Genomic DNA, 22,189 nt, shown 5'->3' on the forward strand with positions numbered 1-22,189 from the left:
TATACATTTTGGTATTTAGAATGTCTTCATTTCTGTGGGCTTAATCTGCTAAATATCTCCTGAACACGCCCCTGTCACTCCATTTTCACCCACCAGGCTAATCTCAGTTACCGTCATCCCTCACACGGATTTTTGCACCAAATTTTGTCAATGAGCCTTCCTGTTTTCACTCTCACGCTCCTCCAATCCATTCTCAATACAGGAGCACTCATTTTAAAACAACCTTCCAATCAGACATCCCTTTATTTAAAACTCTTTAGTGGCTTCTCATTGGTCTTTGGATAAAGAGAGCCGCCCACAGGTCTCAGCCTGATTGCCCCACCTGCCCGTAGAGCTGCACCTCTCACCACACTGCACTTGCCCCCGGGGCTCCTCCCTGGCCCAGGCTCTTTCCCACCTGAGGAACCAGAACAGTACACACACTAGTTCTCTCTGTATAGAGCATTCCTGCCAGGGAGGGAATTAAATCCTATTTATCCTTCAGATCACAGCTCAAAAGTCAGGAATGTTTTCCAAGAGTCCTCCCTGACACCTCCACATACTTAATTATACACGCGCGTACTCAGACACTGTTAGATTGCCACATTACTTGTTCTCATAGCCTTTTACCTCATACTAATAATTTTCAAATATAGATTAATTTTTGCGATGGTTTGTTCAATGGCTATCTCTCCAATACATGTTAAGCCTTATGAGAGCAGGGTTTGTATATTTTGTTTTATTTTATTTATTTTTTGCAAATTGATGGTTTGTGGCAACCCTGCATCAAGCCACATCTACCAGCGCCATTTTTCCAACAATATTTCCCCAGTTCATGTCTCTGTGTCGCATTTTGGTAATTCTCACAGTATTTCAAAAGTTTTCATTATTAAAACTTCAATGGATGAGGAGTTGCTTCTTATGGTTTAGCAAAGAAAGTGGTTTCTTTTTCTTTTCTTTTTTTTTTTTTTTTTGAGGGGAAAGCCTCTTCCTTTATTTTTTTAAATTTTTTAATTTTTATTTTTATTTTATTTTTTTGGCCACGCTGTGCAGCATGCAGGATCTTAGTTCCCCAACCAGGGATCGTGCCCCTGCAATGGAAGCACAGAGTCTTAATCACTGGACTGCCAGAGAAGTCCCTGTCTTGTATATTTTAATCAGCAATTTGTCCTCCATAACACTTAGTGCTTAATAGAAGACATTTGTAAAATCATGCTCCATTTTGCATAAAGACTTAAAACCAGTATTTGGGATAGGAAAAGGATGTAAAATCGGAGTAAGGAAGTAGATATTTTCGTGGTGATATATTGGAAAAGATACAACCAAATGAGAGAAGAAGAAGCTCATGATAGAATAGTTCTTTAGTGGGGTCTGGAATGTATGAAGCTCTGACATGGGTACCAGTATTTACTGAAATGGGATCACGGAGGCAGAAGGTGAGGGGAATGACCTGTGGTTTGAAGAAGTGAGGCCCAGGAGACAGGAAGTGGATCCCCAAGGCATGAAGCGGATCTTTCCCTGAAGCAGGAGACAACAACCCCTAGGTCATAAAATCGAAATGCCTTCAATATTTGCATGGGAGGCCAGATGCAAGGGTAAAATAACTGTCCACATAATTGATAATAAAGTAATAATAAATAAACATGAACAGTTCATTGAGACCACAGGTAAGATCCAAATAGTTCCCATTCAATAGTGCCTATAGGTAGACATTAATATTACTGAGCACAGAATTACTATTTAGGCTGATATAAAATATATAACATACTTATTATACTCTTTATTTACTGTAACGTTTTTATTGTATTGTTTCCAGAGACAAGTATTACAAGAATTTTCATATATACTCTCCAGACTTAAGTGCCATCAACCTTATTTTTGTTTTAGTCAGGTCTTAAGCTTTCTAACTGGGGATTCTCCTCCTATTTTCAGGAATAAAATGCCACTATTTGTGGAGTAGAGCAGCCTCGGTCCTTGGCCTGAGGGTACCCACTCCACCCTTACCACTGTGGTTATACACTGGCCAACTGCCAGCTGTCGGCTTCTGCGCCCCTTTGCCTGAGGGCTTTCTCTGAGCTCTCACTGCCCTACCTGGGGAGGCTGAAGGGCTAGACAGTTAACTCCTCCTTCAACCAATGACTGATAAGAGGTATATAAACATACCAGTTTCCTCCTTCTGTGGCTGGGGTAACTCTGAGTTGCATGTTCTACACTGGCTCCAAGAATTGCCCAGTGGGAATAAGTCCCAATTATTCACAATGGAAATTTGCTTGAGAACTCACCCATTATTGGCTGCTTTTGCTTTCCCTGTCTCATGTCCCCCACTCACCTACCGCTGTTTCCTAGTACTGCCTCCAAAATAAACTCCTTACATTCCCTTCTTGGTCTCAGGGTCTGCTCCTGGGAGAATCCAAACTAAGACAATGAAGAAATAACGTGAGAAATCCTACAAAACACCTATTCACGTGATTGTTGTTCTAAATGTCTTTCTCCTTTGTTTAAATTACTTGTGGAAAGAGACCATTTAATGGTCTCTAAAGATGGACCATTAGAGACCATCTCTAACCCTCATACCCAGCGTCTAGAGTAACCTATACAATACTGTTTTATGAAATTGTTAAACTATAATACTGTTCATAGATGACACTTGCATGACACGTTTTTACTAGACACCATTCCAAGAGCTTTACATAAATCAAGTCATTTACTCCTTGCAACAGCTCTATGGGGAAATGCACTGACCCAAACAGAATCACATTAAGTACAAGTCTTAACCCAACACAGAGCTTTACAAATGACCAGTGAAAGAAACAAGAAAGAAGCAACCATCATTGATACAGAACCAGTATCTGGGAGACCCTGAATTCTGGGATGGAGCGTCCTTTCCCTGGACTGAGATACACTTTAGTTTTTGAATTAACAGGTGATCACTATGTGTGAAGTACACGTGAGCCCACAGAAGCTGCATATTTTCAAGGTGTCCCCGTTTTTATATCTCCTTCATCACATAGCTCCATGTCAATCACATAGTCCATGTTTGTTATCAACTTCTATTCCCCAGGGGAGCTGTGACTCATAAACCTACAATTTACAGATCAATTTATCATAAGAAATCTACACAGACCCAGTATATTGTCCTAAAATCCTTCTTAGATAAGAACTTGGAAGAGAATAAATGCTAACAGCCCCTCCTGTGTCTTTCAATTATTAAAAAAAAAATTGTATGCTTTATGTGGTCAAGTACAGGTTGCCTGAGGCATCTCTGAAGGAGAGAGGAACTGAGTTACAGACCTGCTGCTTTGCTCTTTCCTACCATGTGATAGCAGCTGTTATCACCTATTATATCAAAAGGGTTCAGTGACTTGCCCAAGGTCACACAGCTAGTAAATGGCCTGGAAATGAACCCAGGCTTAGGGGATTTAGAATGCACACTCTCAACTATTCCGGAAGATAGGTAGGTAGCAGATAATTATCTGCTACCTGTGGTTTTGTTCTGAATTTAACCCAGTTTTTGTGTTTTCCCTTCCCCAATCATACCAGGAAGAAGAAAAATTTCTACTCATTGTTAAAGTGTAGTGGTGATTACAGCTTTCAGATTAGAGAAAAAAGCAAACAGCAACAGTGTTGTGCAAACAAAGAGACCCTTAGATGGGTCAATCCAATAGAGAGGCCATTTTGCAGAGTGCATGAAAGGAAAGGAAACCTTCTAAATTGCAATGGTTGCACAAATCTGCTGTTACTACAGTTCATGAAGACTTTGAACTTAAAGTCAGAAATTTGAGCAAATGCAGACAGAATCTGCATTTTCTCAAGCTAATAATAAAGACCTTGCCATATGGAAGTGATTATTCCATCACAAATGGTACAGAATACATACGGCATGGAGTTCGGTGAACATGGACAGCAAAAGGAGAGTCTCTTAGAAAAATATCTCTAACAGAAAGATTTCTCTTAGCCACACCTGGGGAAGGGTTTTCATAATCACTTAGTGGGAAGACACTTAATATCAGAATCATATTTGTAAAATTTTCTGTTTGATATATTTAATGTGTATATGTCATGTTAAAGCTAATTTAGAAAATTATGTGTAGTCCTTATTTTAAAATATTGATTGCTCTCTTAATAAGATTATCTTCTGTTTGTTTGAATGTAAATGTAAATACATTCATTCAGGTATGGTTTTGATAAACATCAGAACTACAAATAGCAAGTATAATAAACATTCTGTTACCCAAAATTGCTCAAAAATGTAAACAGTGCCCTTACAGTATTCTATTTAGCAAATCTCATTCTTGGCTGGGTCCATTATATTCCCTGTAATGCCATTTCTATAGAAGGCACTCAGTGGATTTTTCTCGAAGGAAAGTATTGCCTCAGTGAATTCTTTTTAGAATTATCCTCCCAAACGTCGTGCCCTAGAAAAATATATGATTTGAAGAAGGATGATCCTGATGGGAAATTGAAATAGTCACAGATGTCTCAATTATATTTCTATTCTTTCTCTGTCTCTGTCTCTCTCTGTCTCTCTCTCTCTCACACACACACACACACACACACACATATAAAGAAAACCCTGCTGAAAACCAGAATTTTTAATCCCTTCACTATATAAGAAACGAAGGGCTAAAAATTTACATTTGCCATCTAACCTCTGTGTCACCTTCCTGGGCTTTGATGTAATGCAACAGAATGACAGCTCCTATTTAATTAAACAGATATCTGGATTAGCTCCAGCTGTGGGCCATGCAATCAGTCCTTGTGAGAGCAAAAAGGGGTGTAATCCCTGGCCCACAGATCATTTCTGCATGGAAATCTGCTCTCACTCAAAGCCATCCACAGGCCCCTGAAAATGACTTTTTTGCTGCATGAATTACTTACAACGTGCAGCTGTCCCCCATCCCCACCGTCCTCACCTTATGAAAAGAACCAGAAAGGCTAAGAGCTTGATTTGTCCTCTTCTTGGAAGTACTTTTTAATCCAAAGAGGCTCTGCCTGTTGATAGACCCAGCATTTCTTTGTTTGCTGCAAGAAGCACTATAGATGTGGTTTGCTGTTTAATGCAGTTTTTTTCTTTCACATGCATCTCTCCAGATGGGTGTAATTTGATTCTTTGATACATATTGAACAGATTTTTTAGAAATAGCTTTTTTAGAGGCAGATTTTTGTGGCAATATGACTTCATCTTTCTTCCAAAAGGAGGTATCTTGATCTTTCTGATTGGATTTACTCACAAAACCCATTCTTTCAATACAGAAGGCTGCAAGAGCCTGTCTCTTACAGAGGTAGACCAACCATTGTCAATGGAGAGAGCAGGGGCATATCTGTTTCGCTGGGCTTCGTGACAGTGGCAGAGACTCATCAACCTGGGGTGGTTTGCCCACAAGGAGGCATAAAGAAATGCCTTGAAGCTAGTCAGAGAAAGGAGTGGGTAAATATGCACAAAAGGGGGCAGCTCAATTATTATGCATAGCTTAGGGGGGCACGGGTTCGATTCCTGGTCAGGGAACTAAAATCCCACAAGCCATGTGGTGAGGCCAAAAAAAAAAATTAATTAATTATTATGCATAGCTTAGAAGAGGATGAGCTGAACCCACAGCTGTTCTTGTGGATTCTCCCGTGGCTGAGTGAAAGGGCATCTTCTTGCCAGAGAGGAGCACAGGGGAGGCCAGAAAATGTTCCAAAGATATCTTGGATTTATATGCTTATTCTTGATGGCATCTTTTTTAAAAATTAGCTAAAGTATCAGGCTTTCTCCAGTGTGCTTCTGGTATGTATAATTCTGCAAGCCAAGTCAAAATTCCCGTTACACATGGAAGGTTTCATGATTCTAAGTGGTTTGTAGGTCTAAGCACTGAGAGGGCAAATAGGTTTGCTTTTCTAAAAATGAATGAATGAATTAATTAAAAGTCCACTTGGCCTGGATTCTTCTCTGATTCCTGAAACTCACCTGCCAAAGCAAATTGGAATCTCAAAGCCCAGCCCTTTGAGTGACACAGAGTCAGCTTTGAGGTGGAACTCCCCTGGCCACACGCCTACGGCTTTCTGTCCCTTGGTGTGGCAGTAAGAGGAAAGGTGGGGTAAAGTCCCTCTTCTGGGGCCTGAGTGCACACATGGGGGAGAGTTCACAAGACAAGTGCCTGGGCCCCTGCCCAGAGATTCTTTAAGGGATCTGAGTAGGGCCTGGGCATCAGGAGTTTTAATAGGTCTCCATCTGAATCTAATGTGCAACCAGACCCACTGTCATAGAGACACTTTTTAAATATTTGATCCTGGATTTCTAGATTAATTTCATTGGCAGAACAGACAGCACAAAATCTGCTCCAGCTACAGATTTTATGCCAACAGTAAACCTGAATTCAAAGAGACTGAAAAGACTGAAGTCTAGCTCCTAGTGAAGAGTGGTCACCCTCTCCTTAACTGGGGAAAATAGCAATATGAAGCTCAGCTCTGACGTCAGCAGGTCCTGGGCCTTGTACACTCCATCGTGAGGCAGTGGTACAAAGGGCCTCTGTAGAACAGCTGCTAGAGCAGCTCGTCACCTTGGACTACAACGCCTGTGGCCAAGTGTATCTCTTTTGTCTTCCCAAGCACATGGGTTAAGCTAGTACTTTCCTAAGGGAAGAGACATCTAGGGACCTGTTATTATGAGGTGAGGGGTATAAATTAGTTTCTTGAACCCCCGAATAGAATCTTGAAGGTTGTCGTCTGCCTCACCTAGTAGCCTGTGGATCTCTTAATGGATTGGATCAATCAGAGGACACATTAGATCATAGTTATGTCTCGGAAAAATACCAATGTATCAAATCCTCTGTTCTCATCAACTAAGACCTAAGACTGTATTTTCAGAGATGTTTGTTTTGACCCAGTGTTTACAGTGAAAAGAAAAATGGTTTGAAAATCATTAAGTCGGACTCTTGTCCTGGATCTATCAAGCACCGATTGTGTGGTGCCAGGGAAATTGAATAACAGTGATAAAAACAGTAATGGGGGTAACAAGTTAGTGAGCACAGACTAAGGATGGATACGTGTTAAGGTTTCTATATGCTTTATCTTATTTTACTTCTACAAAAAAAAAAAATAATAACCCTATGAAATAAGTATTATTATTATCCCATTTTTAAGATGAGGCTTGGAGATGTTAGGTGTATTGTTCAAGGTCACCCAGCTCTGAATTGGCAGAACCAGGATTGAAACCGATGCCTGCCTGGATTCTAAGCCAGTGATCTTGACTATTATTGAGGCTTACCACGCCCTTGCTCTATTCCAGCTCAGAAAATAATGGGTTATTCCTGAGTGATCGTCAGCTGACAGTACCATCTAATACTATTTTAAATTGCACTGTGAGAGCCCTCATCCAACCCTAAACAGAATTTGCTAAGTAGTTAGTGCCACATAAATAACAGAAGTGTTTAGGTATTTCACACATTCGTTTCCACAAATATTTGCCCAATGTCTAAGCAAGGGATTAGGTAATAGAAATAAGAAATGGGCAAGATGATCTGCTCACCTCAAGGGAGCATTCAGTTGTAGGGTAAATAACTATAGGAAATAGTATATTGTATATTTATATTGTAAAGGGCGCCATAAAGGGGGTAATGTTTTGTAAAGCACAGAAACCTTTTTATGTAGTGAGTAGAATCATGCCTTGGCCAAGTTCATAACTTTGTGTTTTCCTGTATCAGGTGCTCTAGTCAATAATTCTAACAAGATTTCCTTGAATGAACGCAACATACACAATGCTATTTGAATCATGCATTTCATTATGCTCTCCAGTCTCCCATTTGACTCACACACTTGGGGGTTTGTCCCTTGCAGAAGGGTACTGGCAGGGCAAATTCCCTATGTCAGCAGCATTGCTGTTAGCCTCTTTGACAAAACTTGGAGGGGACCCAAATTCCAACCAGTGGACTCACCGCTTTGGGTTAAGGCTTTGGTAAAATTTCAACGTGATATAACAAGTACCATAAATCAAGTAGCCTATCAATGCCATTTGAACACATACTTAAACCTTTTATCCTGGAGAATTCAGGATCCCTAAGGCAATTCAACAACAACAAAAAAGATAGAGAAGTTTCTATAAGGTATGAAAGAATTGGGCAAAGTTCAGAGCTGTAGGATGACTAAAGACAGCAGAATATGGAGCCCAAATTCACGTTGATCAAGGGATGCAAGTCATCTAGAGATAGATCCTCCCGAAGAAGATATAAAAGGAGATAGGACACACAAGACGCACTTCCTGTCTTAGTTTGGGTTCTCCCCCAAACAGAGGCTGGGATAAAGACTTGGGTACAAGTAGTTCATTTGAATTTGACCCCAGGAAGTGAGGTAGTGGGGACAATGGAATGGGATGGCAAAAAGCCAGTGAAAGGTGTGTTAATGAACCAGTTACTGCTCAAGACAACTGGAGCTCAACAACTATGGGAGCCCTTAGAGGAACACAGAAACGTGCCTCAAGATTGTCCTACAGAGACTTCCCCGGTTGTCCAGTGGTTAAGACTTCACCTTGCAATGCAGGGGGTACAGATTCGATCCCTGGTCGGGGAGCTAAGATCCCACATGCCTCGTGGCCAAAAAACCAAAACATAAAACAGAAACAATATTGTAACAAATTCGATAAAGACTTTTAAAAATGGTCCACATAAAAAATATCTTAAAAAAAAAAAAGATTGTCCTACATAAGGACGGGAAGACTGGAGCATCGACCCACCTACTCCCTTGCCCCGCTGTTTGAGGGTTGCCTCCAAGGTGTTTACTTCACTTCTGCATTTCAGGTGATTGGGCTTTAGAGAAAGCTTCCAAGGATGCAAAGCAGAGAGACGGAGTGGTTATACCTGACAGGGGAGCCAGTGCATGAAGTTATCTGCCACCCCTGTCCTGAAACGAGGCTGCCCGAGGAGATGAGGTGTGGAGCTCTGCCCACTCGACAGTCTGTCAAGGACGAGGTCTAAGTTTTGTCATCTCCATTTTTAATTCATACCAATAACCAGAAATATGATTTTAGTAGACCCCAGGAAAAATAGATTAATGGCCTCTCTGTTCTCTCTTTCCTGGCTATGAAGATGAAATAAAACATTCTATTTCAAAATACCACTCATTGAAAGATAGGCCAGTTAAGACTGTACCAACAGAATGCAATTACCTTTTGAACAGTGTAGATGATAGAAACTGTTTCCTTTATATCCACTATTCTCTTACCCTGCAAATATCAAACATTGAGACCATCTTCTTGCTGTCCAAAGATACTGGACACTCAATTCACCAAGAGTTTCCACTTGTGGAAAGTGGAGATCACACCAAGATAGGCCTCCTTTACCCAGTTTAGAAGAAGGTTTATGGTCCCACTTTCTAGTCCTACCTTAGTCATCGTGGTAAAACGCTTTCCTTTTGAAAACTAATCTCTGACTCAGAACAGAACATGGTGATCAGCATTTGCAGACACAGGAGGGAAAAAGCCAGTCTTACACATAATACACATTGCTGCTGTTTTCAGCAGTTCATTTTCATTTTAAATTCTATTGGAAAACCATATATGTCTTATTTCTGCTTGGGGTTGATTTCAAAGGGTGGGGCTGGGATTAGAGACACTGGGAAAAGATGACATGTCCTTTTGCACAAAAACAGTGCAGTTAAAATTGTATCATATTCCTGTGATAAACTGATACACCTTGAGCTCAGTGCGGTCAAGTTTTACATGCCTGAGCTGACATGCCAATCTGCCAACAGTCATATGGTTCTCATATGGTGACACTCCACAGATGCCAACAGAATGTGAGAAGTTTCTGGCTCATTTCCTTTGATTTTGAGTGCCATGTTGCCTGTACACATGCACAGCACATACGTGTGCACACACTTGCACACACACACACACACACACCTTTGTCATATTATAATGGCACTGCTATAATCCACTCAATCCCAGTAGGTCCATTAAAATAACCTTATTCCTGCCTCTGTAGAAATTCATAATAATTCATCAATTAACATTTAACACTGAGGTCATTTTCAAAAGTTCAAGCTGAATAAGAGTTTTCTTGCAAGTCTACATAGATTGTTTTGAGCAAAAAAAATTTTTTGAATGTTTTAGATTAGGGCTCATTTTTCACCTTTGTCATTATTTTTTTAAAGTTTGGTTTCCCTGAAATGGATATTGTAGCAAATATTCTATACTGAAAATATTTTTATGTATGAGTAAAAGCATACAACTGCAAAAAATTAAACAATTTTGTTTTTCCCATCTCAAAAATGATATGTGCCACTGTGTTTAAAGAATCTATTGCTTTAGGTATTGTGTAATATCACTACATAATTTCACATAATAAAAAATTAATTCTTTAAATGTTTAAAAAATTTATTAAATGTGTTTCCTCATTAGATCTAGTAAATCACTGAGTTTACACCATGAATATTTCAACAGTTCACTCTTTTAAATCAACTCTATTTACATAGAAATTCTTTGCTATTACTTTGCAATTGGTACTGAGCAAAGTAAATGGAAAATGAAATCAAAGTGACACATTCAAATAGTTACGACAAATGCAATTGTATACACAAATGATCCACACTTCTAGCCAAATTTTATCCTCAACCCCCAGCTTTGAGCAAGAAAGGCAGGTCTGTTTCAACTCTGTATTTCCTTTATTCAAACCTTAATGGCACACAAATATTTATAATTTAATGCATACAGTATTTAAAAATATAAATACAATATGGTCTACCTTTATCTTCTAGACTCTTATACGGAGTGAGCTCTTTAGGCATACTGTATATAAAATGGATGGCAGATGGCAATTGGATAAAACTAATATACTGTCTGGCTCACAAATGAAGAAAAGTATCTAATGAGTACTATCTTCCATCCCCTCCCTAAGGATGTTGCCATTACAGAAGATATGATTTCAATAAATATAATGAATTATTTTCATTATAAACACACCATTGCCAATTTTTTTTTCACAAAGCAATGTTTACATAAATATACCCCAAAAGCAAGGAGGAATAACATTCAAATTTAAATTGAATTCACTCTGAAGCCTATAGGCACACTGATCTTTTAGGAAACTTTCCTTTAATGTTCAAATAAATGAGCATCTGCAAATTAGATCAAAACATCTATAATCTCTTAAGAGGCAAAAAAAGACTCTTAACTCTTTTTGAGTTTTTTGATGCAGGTCATAATTTTGACAGAACACCAAGCTCCAATTTCTGAGTAATCCAAGTTAAAATATAGCAATAGCAAGTCCACTGTTATACAGTGTTAAATTATTATAAAAATTCTTATATCTTAGAAAGAAGAGTTTAGTCATGTTCCCATTTTCTTATTCCTACACAAGAGAAAGAAGGATAACATAGCTATCTACACATCATTCCTCCACTCATTTTAAGCTTGTCCTCTACAGAATGGTCAGTTTATAAACGATATATTTTGAGAAGAATTCTCTTCAGGCTGATTACAGTAAAGGATATGGTGAAGATAAGGACATGACATGAATTTTTCAAGCAGTTAAATTTAATTTAGCAAGAAAATACTGAGTAGCCACTAGAGGCCAAGCAATTTTTAGAGGCTGAAATACAACGATGAACAAGACACAAAACGTGTTCTTAAAGAACTCACACTTATCCTCTCTCTTTTGAAATTGTTAATGAACAGTGCTTGGATGAAGGATAGAGAGGAGGAGGAATACAGAACAAAGGAGAACTCTGCTGCGTACACGTTAAAACCAGCTCCTAATCTCTTCTAGTAGAAGAAACTGCACTGCACACAGGGGCTCAGAGCTTTAACTCACACGCTCTCTTTGTCCATTATTATATGTTAGGTAACGTTTCATAGACTCATTCCTAAATAATTCAGACTATTTGGAAATCTATATCAAGTCTAGACTGAGATTAAACTTCTTTTAGCACACTCTTCATGGACGGAGTACTGCAAATTCTATAAACAAAACTATAATGGGATTATTAGCAAGTTCTTAGAGGACAAACATTTCAAGCACCTGAGAAACATTCTGCCTTCAGGCGATTGATAAATTCCTTTCCAAACAGTCTTATTCAATAAAACAGACCTCTGAAGAAACTCTATTATATGAGAAATCATGAGTCTGGACCTTAATGATTAGATAAAATTTTCTGAAAAAAAATTCCGTAATTTTCCCCCTTAATTGTCAGAATTTTTTTTTTTTCTTTTTGGCTTTGGCTTCTCTAAATGAATGAGGCTTTATTGTAAATGAAGATTAAGATTGTTCTCTTCTCCACATTAAATGGTTAATTAAATAGGACTGTCTCAGTATTTCTAAAGGTAACTTCTCTGAGGGAAAAGGGCACTTGGTACCACGTAGGAAGCCAGTCATGGGGTTTTGACTCCCAGTTCCATCATTTACAATTGCTGTCACCTGGGGCAAGTTACTTAATCTCTCAACCTTGACTTTCTTTTTTTTTTTAACAGTAATGTAAAGTTTATTCCAGCTATAATGCAGGTTATTCTGACTTTAAGGTAGCATCACATGGCATACTTCTGAGTCCATTCCCGAGATATTCTGTTGTACTTATCTCTGTCTGTTTTATAGATCTATGCAATCTCTGGCACTAGGGGGTCATCTGGGTTTGGATCACATAGCAGTGAACAAATGGATAAAAGAACTTTAGAAATAGTTAAAGCAGGAAACCACTGTGATCTTAGAATATCGAGACAAATGCTGCCATTACTGTTAACATTTGGATGATAAATTCTTGTTGTAAATGCAACCTTAGGTGGTTTGAAGGGGTAGTCTGTAGGAAAATGAACTGTCAAAAAGAATACACCGCCTTGATACGGGCTGTCATTAGGCCCCATAATTGTGGCTTGCCAATGAAACATATCATCCCCAACTGGACCTGCAGAACATTGTGCTGGAGGGTCACGGGCCAAATCACTAAGTTCCTTATTCATCCGTTTCAGCGCCATAGTCTGTGCTTTTCGTCTGGCTCCTCACTATCTCGGCGTGTGTTCAAAGTTCCGGCCAAAACTCTTGATTATCCCGGCAGCTGGGAAGGATTGTCTCTTGGTCTCACACCGGCTCTGCCAGACACAGGCGCAGAGGGGCCAGGGCCTCCCTCAAGCTGCGGCCTCGGCCTCCTCCCCGCGCGGCAGCTGGTGCCTCCCCGGCCCTACGGGGCTCACGCGCACGACCTCAACCTTGATTTTCTTATCCATAAAATAGGGTGATAACAATTTTTATCAAACATACTTGTTTTGAAGATTAAATGAAAGCATTCATGCTAGCTCCTACAATAGTGGATACATTTGCTAATGTTCTTCATTTGTTTTCCTATTGAGACACTCATTTTTACACTAATAATTCATAAAAACTCTTTACATACTAACCGCTTAATTTTGCCATGTATAAACTGCAAGCATTTTCCTCATTTTGGTCTGTCTACTCTTGAACTACACTGTTAACAAGTGTATCTTTACAATATTATTTTAAAATTTCAACTGGCAAGGTAATCATTTTGCACATACAATAATAGGAAAATTTGTGACTTTATTGTAGTTGTTACATTCAGTTTATAGATGATATATGGATAGTTAATATATTTACAATACTGAGTTTTCTCTTCTCAGAGTATATTTTTGTTTTCTTTCTTTATTTGTTTTCTTTTATGTACCTCAATTACTATACTGAAGTTTTCTTCAGAGAAGACTGGAATATTGTTGAATTTTTTGCAAGATATTTAATATTTTTGGTTGCTAATATGAATGGGGTTTTTATTCCTCTATACTACTGTGATTTAAACATGTTGGTGTGTATGGAATTAGCTGATATATGTATATATGTGTGTGTGTGTATGCATATTTTTTTCCTAACCCATCATTATATTGAATTTATTGGATGAACTATATTGAATTTCCGTTTAAATGCTATTAGTGTTTTCAGTAACTCTTTGACTATCCAGATAGGTCAGATATATCATCTATAATTAATAGTATATATGTTTCTTTTTTATTTTATTTTTATCATTCGTTCTCCCTATTAAGCATCTTCTTGTCTTCATTTTTATCTCTTTTTTTTCTCTATTCTGGAAGACTTAATCAAGCTGAATTTCACCCTTGATAAAATGTTAGGGAATGTTAGTCAATTCTGGTCTTCACTACTTCAACTTTGGTGTATTTCTGCTGCTTTCAGTTTCCATACAATCTCTCCTTGGGGTCACCTTTGCAACGTGTTCATCTACCTCCCTTTTTGGTTCTGTTCATTTTAGTGCATTCTCACGTCAGTTCGCTGTCCTATCGTCTCATCTTGCATTTCTCATTTTAAAAGGATCGTGCTTTCTTGAATTTAATTAAGTGCACACAGTAGATGGACTCTAAACATTACATGTCTCTCATTGTGCATGTGTCTGAAAGTGTTCTTCTTTGATTCCTAAGCACCATGTTTTATCCCTTTGTGTTGCTGAGTCTTTTTGTAGACCCAGTTTCTCAGTGTGTATGTGCATGTATGTGCATGTGTGTGCACACGTATATTTAGCCGATTGTTCGGTTTTGAATATTGAGCATGTCGTGAGCGCTGTCTCTTGGTCTGGTATTACATAGCAAGAGCGTGGTGAAGGTCTCTCAGATCTCCTTACTCACCCTAGGAATGCTATTGGAATCCTTCTCTCAGATCTCAAGCCGGAAGGCAGTTTGAGGTATATTTCCATTTTCAGTTCAGTGATGCAGCAGTTTGAGATGAGCGGGAAAAGGAGCCATGTGTATTAACCTTGCAGAGAACTTCTACTTTCTGTATTGTCTGTGTTTAGTGCAGCAGCTGCACCAGAGGCATAGATCATCTTTCCACAGCTGTGAGGCGCAGGCTTTATCAAGGCACACAGTTTGACTGCATTATTCCTTTTCCCAGGGCTCCTGACTCCTAAAAGAAACCTCACCAACTTTCTGCTTGGTGTAGTTGTATAGCTTGGTATCCACCCCCTGCCCCGCAGAACTGTGTTTTAACTTTGGGCAAGTTACTTAACCTCTCTGTTAAAATAATAGTAACTACTTGATGGTTTGTTGTAAGAATTAAACGATTTAATACATTGAAAGATCTTAGAACCATGCCCGACACAAAGCATAAATTCAGTAAGGACTAACTAAGTGGGGAGCCTGGCATTCCCCCCTTGCCAACTGTAACAAGGCACCAGAAGTCCCTGATGAGGTCTGGATGGGAAGCCAGAACTGTCATCCCCACCATCCAGTAACAAGCTCACCCCACATGATGTCAATGAACACCATTAGGGGAGACTGGACTTTGGTCCCACCGAACAGTAATGAAATGCCCTCCCCATACCCACTGTGATGGTGTCAGAAGAGGCCTAGAGGAGAGACAGGACTTTTACCACCACCCAGTAATGAGGCCACCCCCTTCCCGTGGTGTCAGTAGAAGCCACATGGGGACTGATGATGAGATGCTCATACCCCTCCTGGCCAGGGAGGTATCAGTGGAGACCAAGTGGGGCCCAGAACTCTCATCCTGACTCAGCAGTAAGGAGAAGGCTACACCCTTGGGTGTCAATGGGGGCCAAGTGGAAAAGCTGTACTTTTAGTCCTACATGGCAATCACAAAGCAGTGCCCCTCCCCTACTTCCCCTGCCAGAGTAGTGTTGGAGGAAGCAAGTTGAAATAGAAGATTTAAATAAGATCCAGAGCTTCATAATATCATACCCAAAATGTCCACATTTCAACCAAAAATCACTGGTCATGCCAAGAACCAGAAAGATCTCTAATTTATTGGAAAAAAAGACAACCAATAGGTGCCAATGAGATGACAGAGATGTTAGAATTATCTGACAAAGATTTTAAAGTAGCCATGATAACTATGCTTCATCAAGCAATTAGGAACATGCTTGAAACAAGTGAAAAAAGAGGGTCTCACCTGAGAGCTAGAAAATCACAGCAAAAAATAGTAGATATAAAAATGAACTAAATGGAAATTTTAGAACTTCAAAAGACAGAAACTGATATTAAAACCTCAATGGACAGATTTAAGAATCTGAGAAAAATCCCAAAACAGGATGAATCCAAGGAATTCACACCAACACACATCAGAGTCAAATATCTGAAAACTAAAAACAAAGAAAAAAATCTTGGTAGCAGCAAGATAGAAATGACAACTTGCCTACAAGAGAAAAGCAATTCAAATGAAAGCAAATGTCTCATCAGAAACCATGAGGTCAGAAGGAAGTGGCACATTTTTCAAGTACTGAAAGACAAGAATTGTCAACTCCCACTCCTGTATCCAGAGATAATAACCTTCAGGAATAAAAGGGAAATCAAGACATTGTTAGATGAAGGAAAACTAAGGTAATCTGTCGCCGGGAAACCTACCTAAAAGAAGGGGTAGAAAAAGTTCTCTAAATAGAATGTTAATGATAAGTAAAAAAAAATTTGGAACATCAAGAAGAAGGAGAGAATGTGGTAAACAAAAATATGAGTAAATACCATAGGTTCATCTCCCCTTGAGTCTTCTAAATTATGTTTGATGCAAAATTATAATACTATCTGATGTGGTTATAAATGTGTGTGGAGGAAATATTTAGAACAATTATATTCTGAATGGGTGATGGTAAAGTTACATACAGGGAGATAAGATTTCTACACTTCACTCGAACTGGTAAAATGATGACACCAATAAGTTATGCATAGATAATGTAATACCTAGAGCAACGACTAAAAGAGCTATACGCACTCAAAAACACTATAGAAAAATAAAAATAGAATTCTGAAAAATGTTTAAGTAACCCAATGGAAGGGCAAGAAAAAGAAAAGAGACATGAAAAGCAGAGAGGAAAAAAAAAAGAAACAAAGAAAATCATTGACTTAAGCCCTAATATATCAATATTTATATTCAATTGGTCTAAATATACCAATTAAAAGACAGATATTGGTAGTGTGGATTAAAAACATGACCTAACTACATGTTACCTACAAGAAAGTCACGTTGAAAAGATGAATAAAATTGACATATATCTAAAGAACAAAAGAAAGGAGACACAAATATACCAATGCACCAAAGGTACCAATATTAGGAACAAAACAGTGGCTATCACTAAGGATTATAAGGAAGAATTATGAACAGCTCCACACACATAAATTTGACAACTTAGAAGAAAGGAATCAATTCCTAAAAAAAAAAACCACTACCATAAGTCACCCAATTTGAAATTGATAATTTTAATAGCCTTGTAACTATTCAGAAAATTGAATTTATAATTTAAAATCTCTCAGGAGAGAAATCACCAGATCCAGATGGCTTAACTGGAGAATTCTACCAAACATTTAGAGAAGAATTAATGCCAATTTACACAATTTCTTCCAGAAAATAGGAGAGGACCAAACACTTCTCAATGTGTTTTATGAAGTTATTATTACCTGATACCAAAACCAGATAAAGACAGCACACAGAAGGAAAACCACAAACCAATATCCTTCATGAATATAGACATAAATATCCATTTAAAATATTTGTAAATAGAACTCAGTAATTTATAAAAAGAAATATATAACATGACAAAGTAGGGTTTATTCCAGAGAGGCCAGGCAGGTTCCATATTTGAAGGACAATCAATATAATCCATTATAATAATGGCTAAAGAAGAAAAGATCTCATCATCATTATCAACTGATGCAAATAAATAATTTGACAAAATCAAAAGCTATTCATGATAAAAATTAAAAAAACTCCTAGAAAAATAAAAATAGTGGAGAACTTCCTCATCTTCATTCAGAGCGTCTACGAGATACATACAGCTAACATTACACTTAATGGTAAAAGACTGAATGCTTTCTTCCCAAGATAAGGAACAAAGAAAGAATGTCTGCTCTAACCTCTCTTCTTCACCATAATGCTGGAAGGGCTAGCTACTGCATTAAAGTCAAGAAAATAAAATAAAAGCCATACAAATCAAGATAAAAAGAAAAAAAACTGTACCTATTTGCAGATGACATAATTATCTACATAGAAAATTTGAAGATATCTACAAGAAACTCTTAGAACTAATAAGTGAGTTCAGAAGGTCACAAGATAAAAGATCAACATATTAAAATCAATTGTATCTCTATATACTAGCATTAAACATGTGGACACTAAAATTTAAAATATAATACCATTTTTAATTTGCTAATAAAAATGAAACATTTTAGGTATAAATCTGCCAAAACATTTACAGAAGTTGCATGCTGAAAACTACGCAACACTGGTGAAGGAAATCAAAGAAGATCTAAATATAACAGAGGGATAGACCATGTTCATGAAGAAGACTCAACATAGTAAAGATGTCAGTTATCCCCCAATTCATATAAAGATTCAATGCAATTCCTACCAATATCTGAACAAGAGTTTTTGTAGATATAGAGAAGATTATTCTAAAATTTATATAGGAAGGCAAAGGAATTAGAATAGCTAAAACAATTTTGAGTAAGAAAAATAAAGTGGGAGGGGTCAGTCGACCTGATTTTAAGACTTGTTAATAGCTGCAGTAATTAAGACTATATTGTGTTGGTGGAGGAATAGACACATAGAATAAGGGAAAAGAGTAGAAAACCCAGAAATAGACCCACACAAATATGCCCAGCTGATTTTTGACAAAGATGCAAAAGCAATTCAATGGAAGAAGGCTTTCAATAAAGGTGCTGGAACAAATGAACATAGGTTAACCAAAACCCCCCCAAAAAAAAACTTTCTCAACCTAAGTCTCACACCTTATACAAAACTTAATTCACAATGGATCATGAAATTTAATGTATAATCTATAAAGCCATAAATAGTTTACAAAAAAATGTTGGAGAAAATCTTTGTGATTTAGGACCAAAGAGTTTATAGGCCAACACCAAAGCACAATCCAAAAAGGAAAAAATGATAAACTGAACTTCATCAAAAATAAAAACTTGTGTTCTGTGAAATATCTTGTTAAGAAGATGAAAAGATAAGCAAAATATGGGAGAAAATATTTGCAAACCACATATCCAACAAAGGACTAGTGTCTAGAATATATAAAGAACTCTCAAACTCAACAGTAAAAAACCAAATAATCTAATTACAAAATAGGCAAAACACATGAACAGATATTTCACCAAAGAAGTTATTCAGATAGAAAATTAACACATGAAAAGATGTTCAAAACCACTTGCCGTTAAATAAATGCAAGTTAAACCCAAAGTGAGATATTATGCACTCATTGTATTACGCACTACACACTCATTGGAATGGATAAATAAGAAATGGTGACAATATCAAGTGGTAGAAAGGATGTGGAGAACTGAAGAAAGATTGTTGGAGGTCATGTAAAATGGTCAAGCCATTCTAGGAAACAGTTTGGCAAATTCTTAAAAAAACTAAATATGTAAATATAATGTGACCCAGCGATTGTAACCCTGGATATTCCTCCAAAATGAAGACTACGTTCACACCAAAACCTATAATGAATGTTTATAGCAACTTTATTCCTCATAGCCCAAAACTGTAAGTAATCCAGGTGTCCTTCAACGAGTGACTGGTTAAACACACTATAGTTTATCTATATCACGGAAGACCACTGAGCAGCAAAAAAGAATGGACTATTGATACACACATGTTGGAGGACAGAGGAAACACATAGCGCCCACTGAACTGAGAAGCCATCTTGGGACCGAAAAACAAGGTAGACAGCTCCATGTAATTAATGGATCAGTTTATTACAGGGTTACTTACTCACGGGTGGATGGGGCAAACAGTGATCTGGAAGCATTCACAGCTGCATTCTGTACTGCCCCAGGGCCACTGGGACAATTTTATATTTAACCTAGGGCATGGGGTTACATGCTTGGAAACAGGGTGTGTATTCCTAAAAGTCAAGATTTATGAATGAGTAACTAGTCTTCTGGGCCCTGGGAATATGTCAGTGAAGGTTGTCATCATTGTTTGGGGACTAACAGAGCATACAGGCCACCTGGTCGTAATGATTATTAAACAATATCTATTAACTACAAAGCCCTCGACAACAGAAAAATGATTCACTGCACAGTACAGTCCCGCGTAGGGTCAGTGGAAGTACAGGAGGAGCTGTATGGACCCAAGGTGGTGTCAGTTATGCTAACAGCCCTACAGTGCAACAACCTGGATGAGTCCCCAGAGCATCATACGAAAAGAAAAAAGCATCTCAGTTACAAACCGTATGGTTCCCTTTGCATAACATTCTTTAAATGAGAAAACTATAGACGTCAACAACACATTGATGGGGACCCAGTTAAGGAGACCCAGTTAACGAGAGGGTGAAAGGCAGATGGAGGTGGCTAAAAAGGGGCAACGTGAGAGAGAGCATGTGGTGATGGAAATGCTCTGTATCTTGACTACATGGATGTCGATCTCCTGGTTGTCATCTTGCACCTTAGTTTCGCAAGTGTAACCTTGGGGAAAACTGGCTAAAGGATACATAGGATCTCTCTGCACTATTTTCTCACAACTGCATGTGAATCTATACTTACTACAGAATAAAAAGTTTGTTTAAAAACATAATAAACACCTCCCACCAGAAACGACACTACAATTTAAACAGAGTTTATGTTTTATAATTTCCGAAGACCAAAGAAAATCAGGAAAACTTAAAATCATAGTAATGAATATTAAAGAATTTTACATGTATATCATTTTAACAAAGCACTGATACTCACCACATCAATCCAAGACAACTATCCTGCAGTGTCTTTCGGGGTTTGCAGTTATGGGGTGATAGAAAATGTGCTTTTGTTTTAATTTGAGGCAATGATTTAGAGTTCCAATCTAAACTTTTTTAAAGCCTGTGTTCCAGCCATTAGGTTAGATAATTGGCTGAGTCATGATAGCAAATGAATATAAAATAGCTCAGGTATAATCATGTTTTAAATATATACAGGGAGAAACCTTCAAGATGGCGGAGGAGTAAGACATGGAGATCACCTTCCTCCCCACAAGTACATCAGAAATACATCTACACGTGGAACTACTCCTACAGAACACCTACTGAACGCTGGCAGAAGACCTCAGACTTCTCAAAAGGCAAGAAACTCCCCCACGTACTTGGGTAGGGCAAAAGAAAAAAGAAAAAACAGAGACAAAAGAATAGGGACGGGACCCGCACCAGTGGGAGGGAGCCGTGAAGGAGGAAAGGTTTCCACACACTAGGAAGCCCCTTCGCGGGCGGAGACTGCGGGTGGCAGAGGGGGGAAGCTTCGGAGCCACGGAGGAGAGCGCAGCCACAGGGGTGTGGAGGGCAAAGCGGAGAGGTTCCCGCACGGAGGATCAGTGCCGACCAGCACTCTCCAGCCCGAGAGGCTTGTCTGCTCACCCGCCGGGGCGGGCGGGGCTGGGAGCTGAGGCTCGGGCTTCGGTCGGATCCCAGGGAGAGGACTGGGGTTGGCGGCGTGAACACAGCCTGAAGGGGTTAGTGTGCCACAGCTGGCCGGGAGGGAGTCCGGGAAAAGGTCTGGACCTGCCGAAGAGGCAAGAGACCATTGTTTCGGGTGTGCAAGGAGAGGGGATTCGGAGCACCACCTAAACGAGCTCGAGACGGGCGTGAGCTGCGGGTATCAGCGCGGACCCCAGAGACGGGCATGAGACGCTAAGGCTGCTGCTGCCGCCACCAAGAAGCCTGTGTGCAAGCACAGGTCACTCTCCACACCTCCCCTCCTGGGAGCCTGTGCAGCCCGCCACTGCCAGGGTCCCGTGATCCAGGGACAACTTCCCCAGGAGAACGCACGGTGCGCCTCGGGCTGCTGCAACGTCACACCGGCCTCTGCCGCCGCAGGTTCGCCCCGCATTCCGTGCCCCTCCTTCCCCCCGGCCTGAGTGAGCCAGAGCCCCCAAATCAGTTGCTCCTTTAACCCCGTCCTGTCTGAGCGAGAACAGACGACCTCAGGCAACCTACACGCAGAGGCAGGGCCAGATCCAAAGCTGAACCCCAGGAGCTGTGCAAACAAAGACGAGAAAGGGAAATCTCTCCCAGCAGCCTCAGGAGCAGCGGATTAAATCTCCACAGTCAACTTGATGTACCCTGCATCTCTGGAATACCTGAATAGACAATGAATCATCCCAAAATTGAGCCAGTGGACTTTGGGAGCAACTGTAGACTTGGGGTTTGCTTTCTGCATCTAATTTGTTTCTGTTTTTATGTTTATCTTAGTTTAGTATTTAGAGTTTATTATCATTGGCAGATTTGTTTATTGATTTGGATGCTTTCTTCCTTTTGC

General features: G+C 39.1%; 2 protein-coding genes and 1 pseudogene across 12 annotated transcripts in view; 1 reads left to right on the top strand and 2 right to left on the bottom strand.

Moving 5' to 3' along the window:
* LOC309646905 (uncharacterized protein) overlaps positions 1–22,189 on the top strand; it is a gene marked incomplete at its 3' end in the record, with an annotated part of 286,525 nt that overhangs the window by 163,743 nt on the left and 100,593 nt on the right. For 4 of the 10 annotated variants that reach the window (XM_082433727.1, XM_082433738.1, XM_082433732.1 and 1 more), the window contains one exon: positions 20,857–21,720. The exons of 4 other annotated variants lie outside the window; for them this stretch is intronic. Coding sequence is in view for 2 of the 6 variants with exons in the window: in XM_082433738.1 (XP_082289864.1) it covers positions 20,857–21,028 (172 nt within the window). Of the gene's footprint in view, positions 1–5,232; positions 12,259–20,856; positions 21,721–22,189 lie in introns of those variants that run through there. 2 more of the 10 variants (XM_082433745.1, XM_082433730.1) reach the window with 1 other exon arrangement.
* Positions 1–22,189, bottom strand: part of LOC309646916 (uncharacterized protein) — a 192,871-nt gene that overhangs the window by 100,795 nt on the left and 69,887 nt on the right. The window lies entirely within an intron of this gene.
* LOC309646917 (ubiquitin-conjugating enzyme E2 D3 pseudogene) lies at positions 12,399–14,432 on the bottom strand (annotated as a pseudogene). The gene has a single exon. The product of its transcript is annotated as a ubiquitin-conjugating enzyme E2 D3 pseudogene (transcript).

The sequence above is a fragment of the Balaenoptera physalus genome, assembly GCF_965194825.1.
Source record: "Balaenoptera physalus genome assembly, chromosome: 17".
Classification (NCBI taxonomy): Eukaryota; Metazoa; Chordata; class Mammalia; order Artiodactyla; family Balaenopteridae; genus Balaenoptera; species Balaenoptera physalus.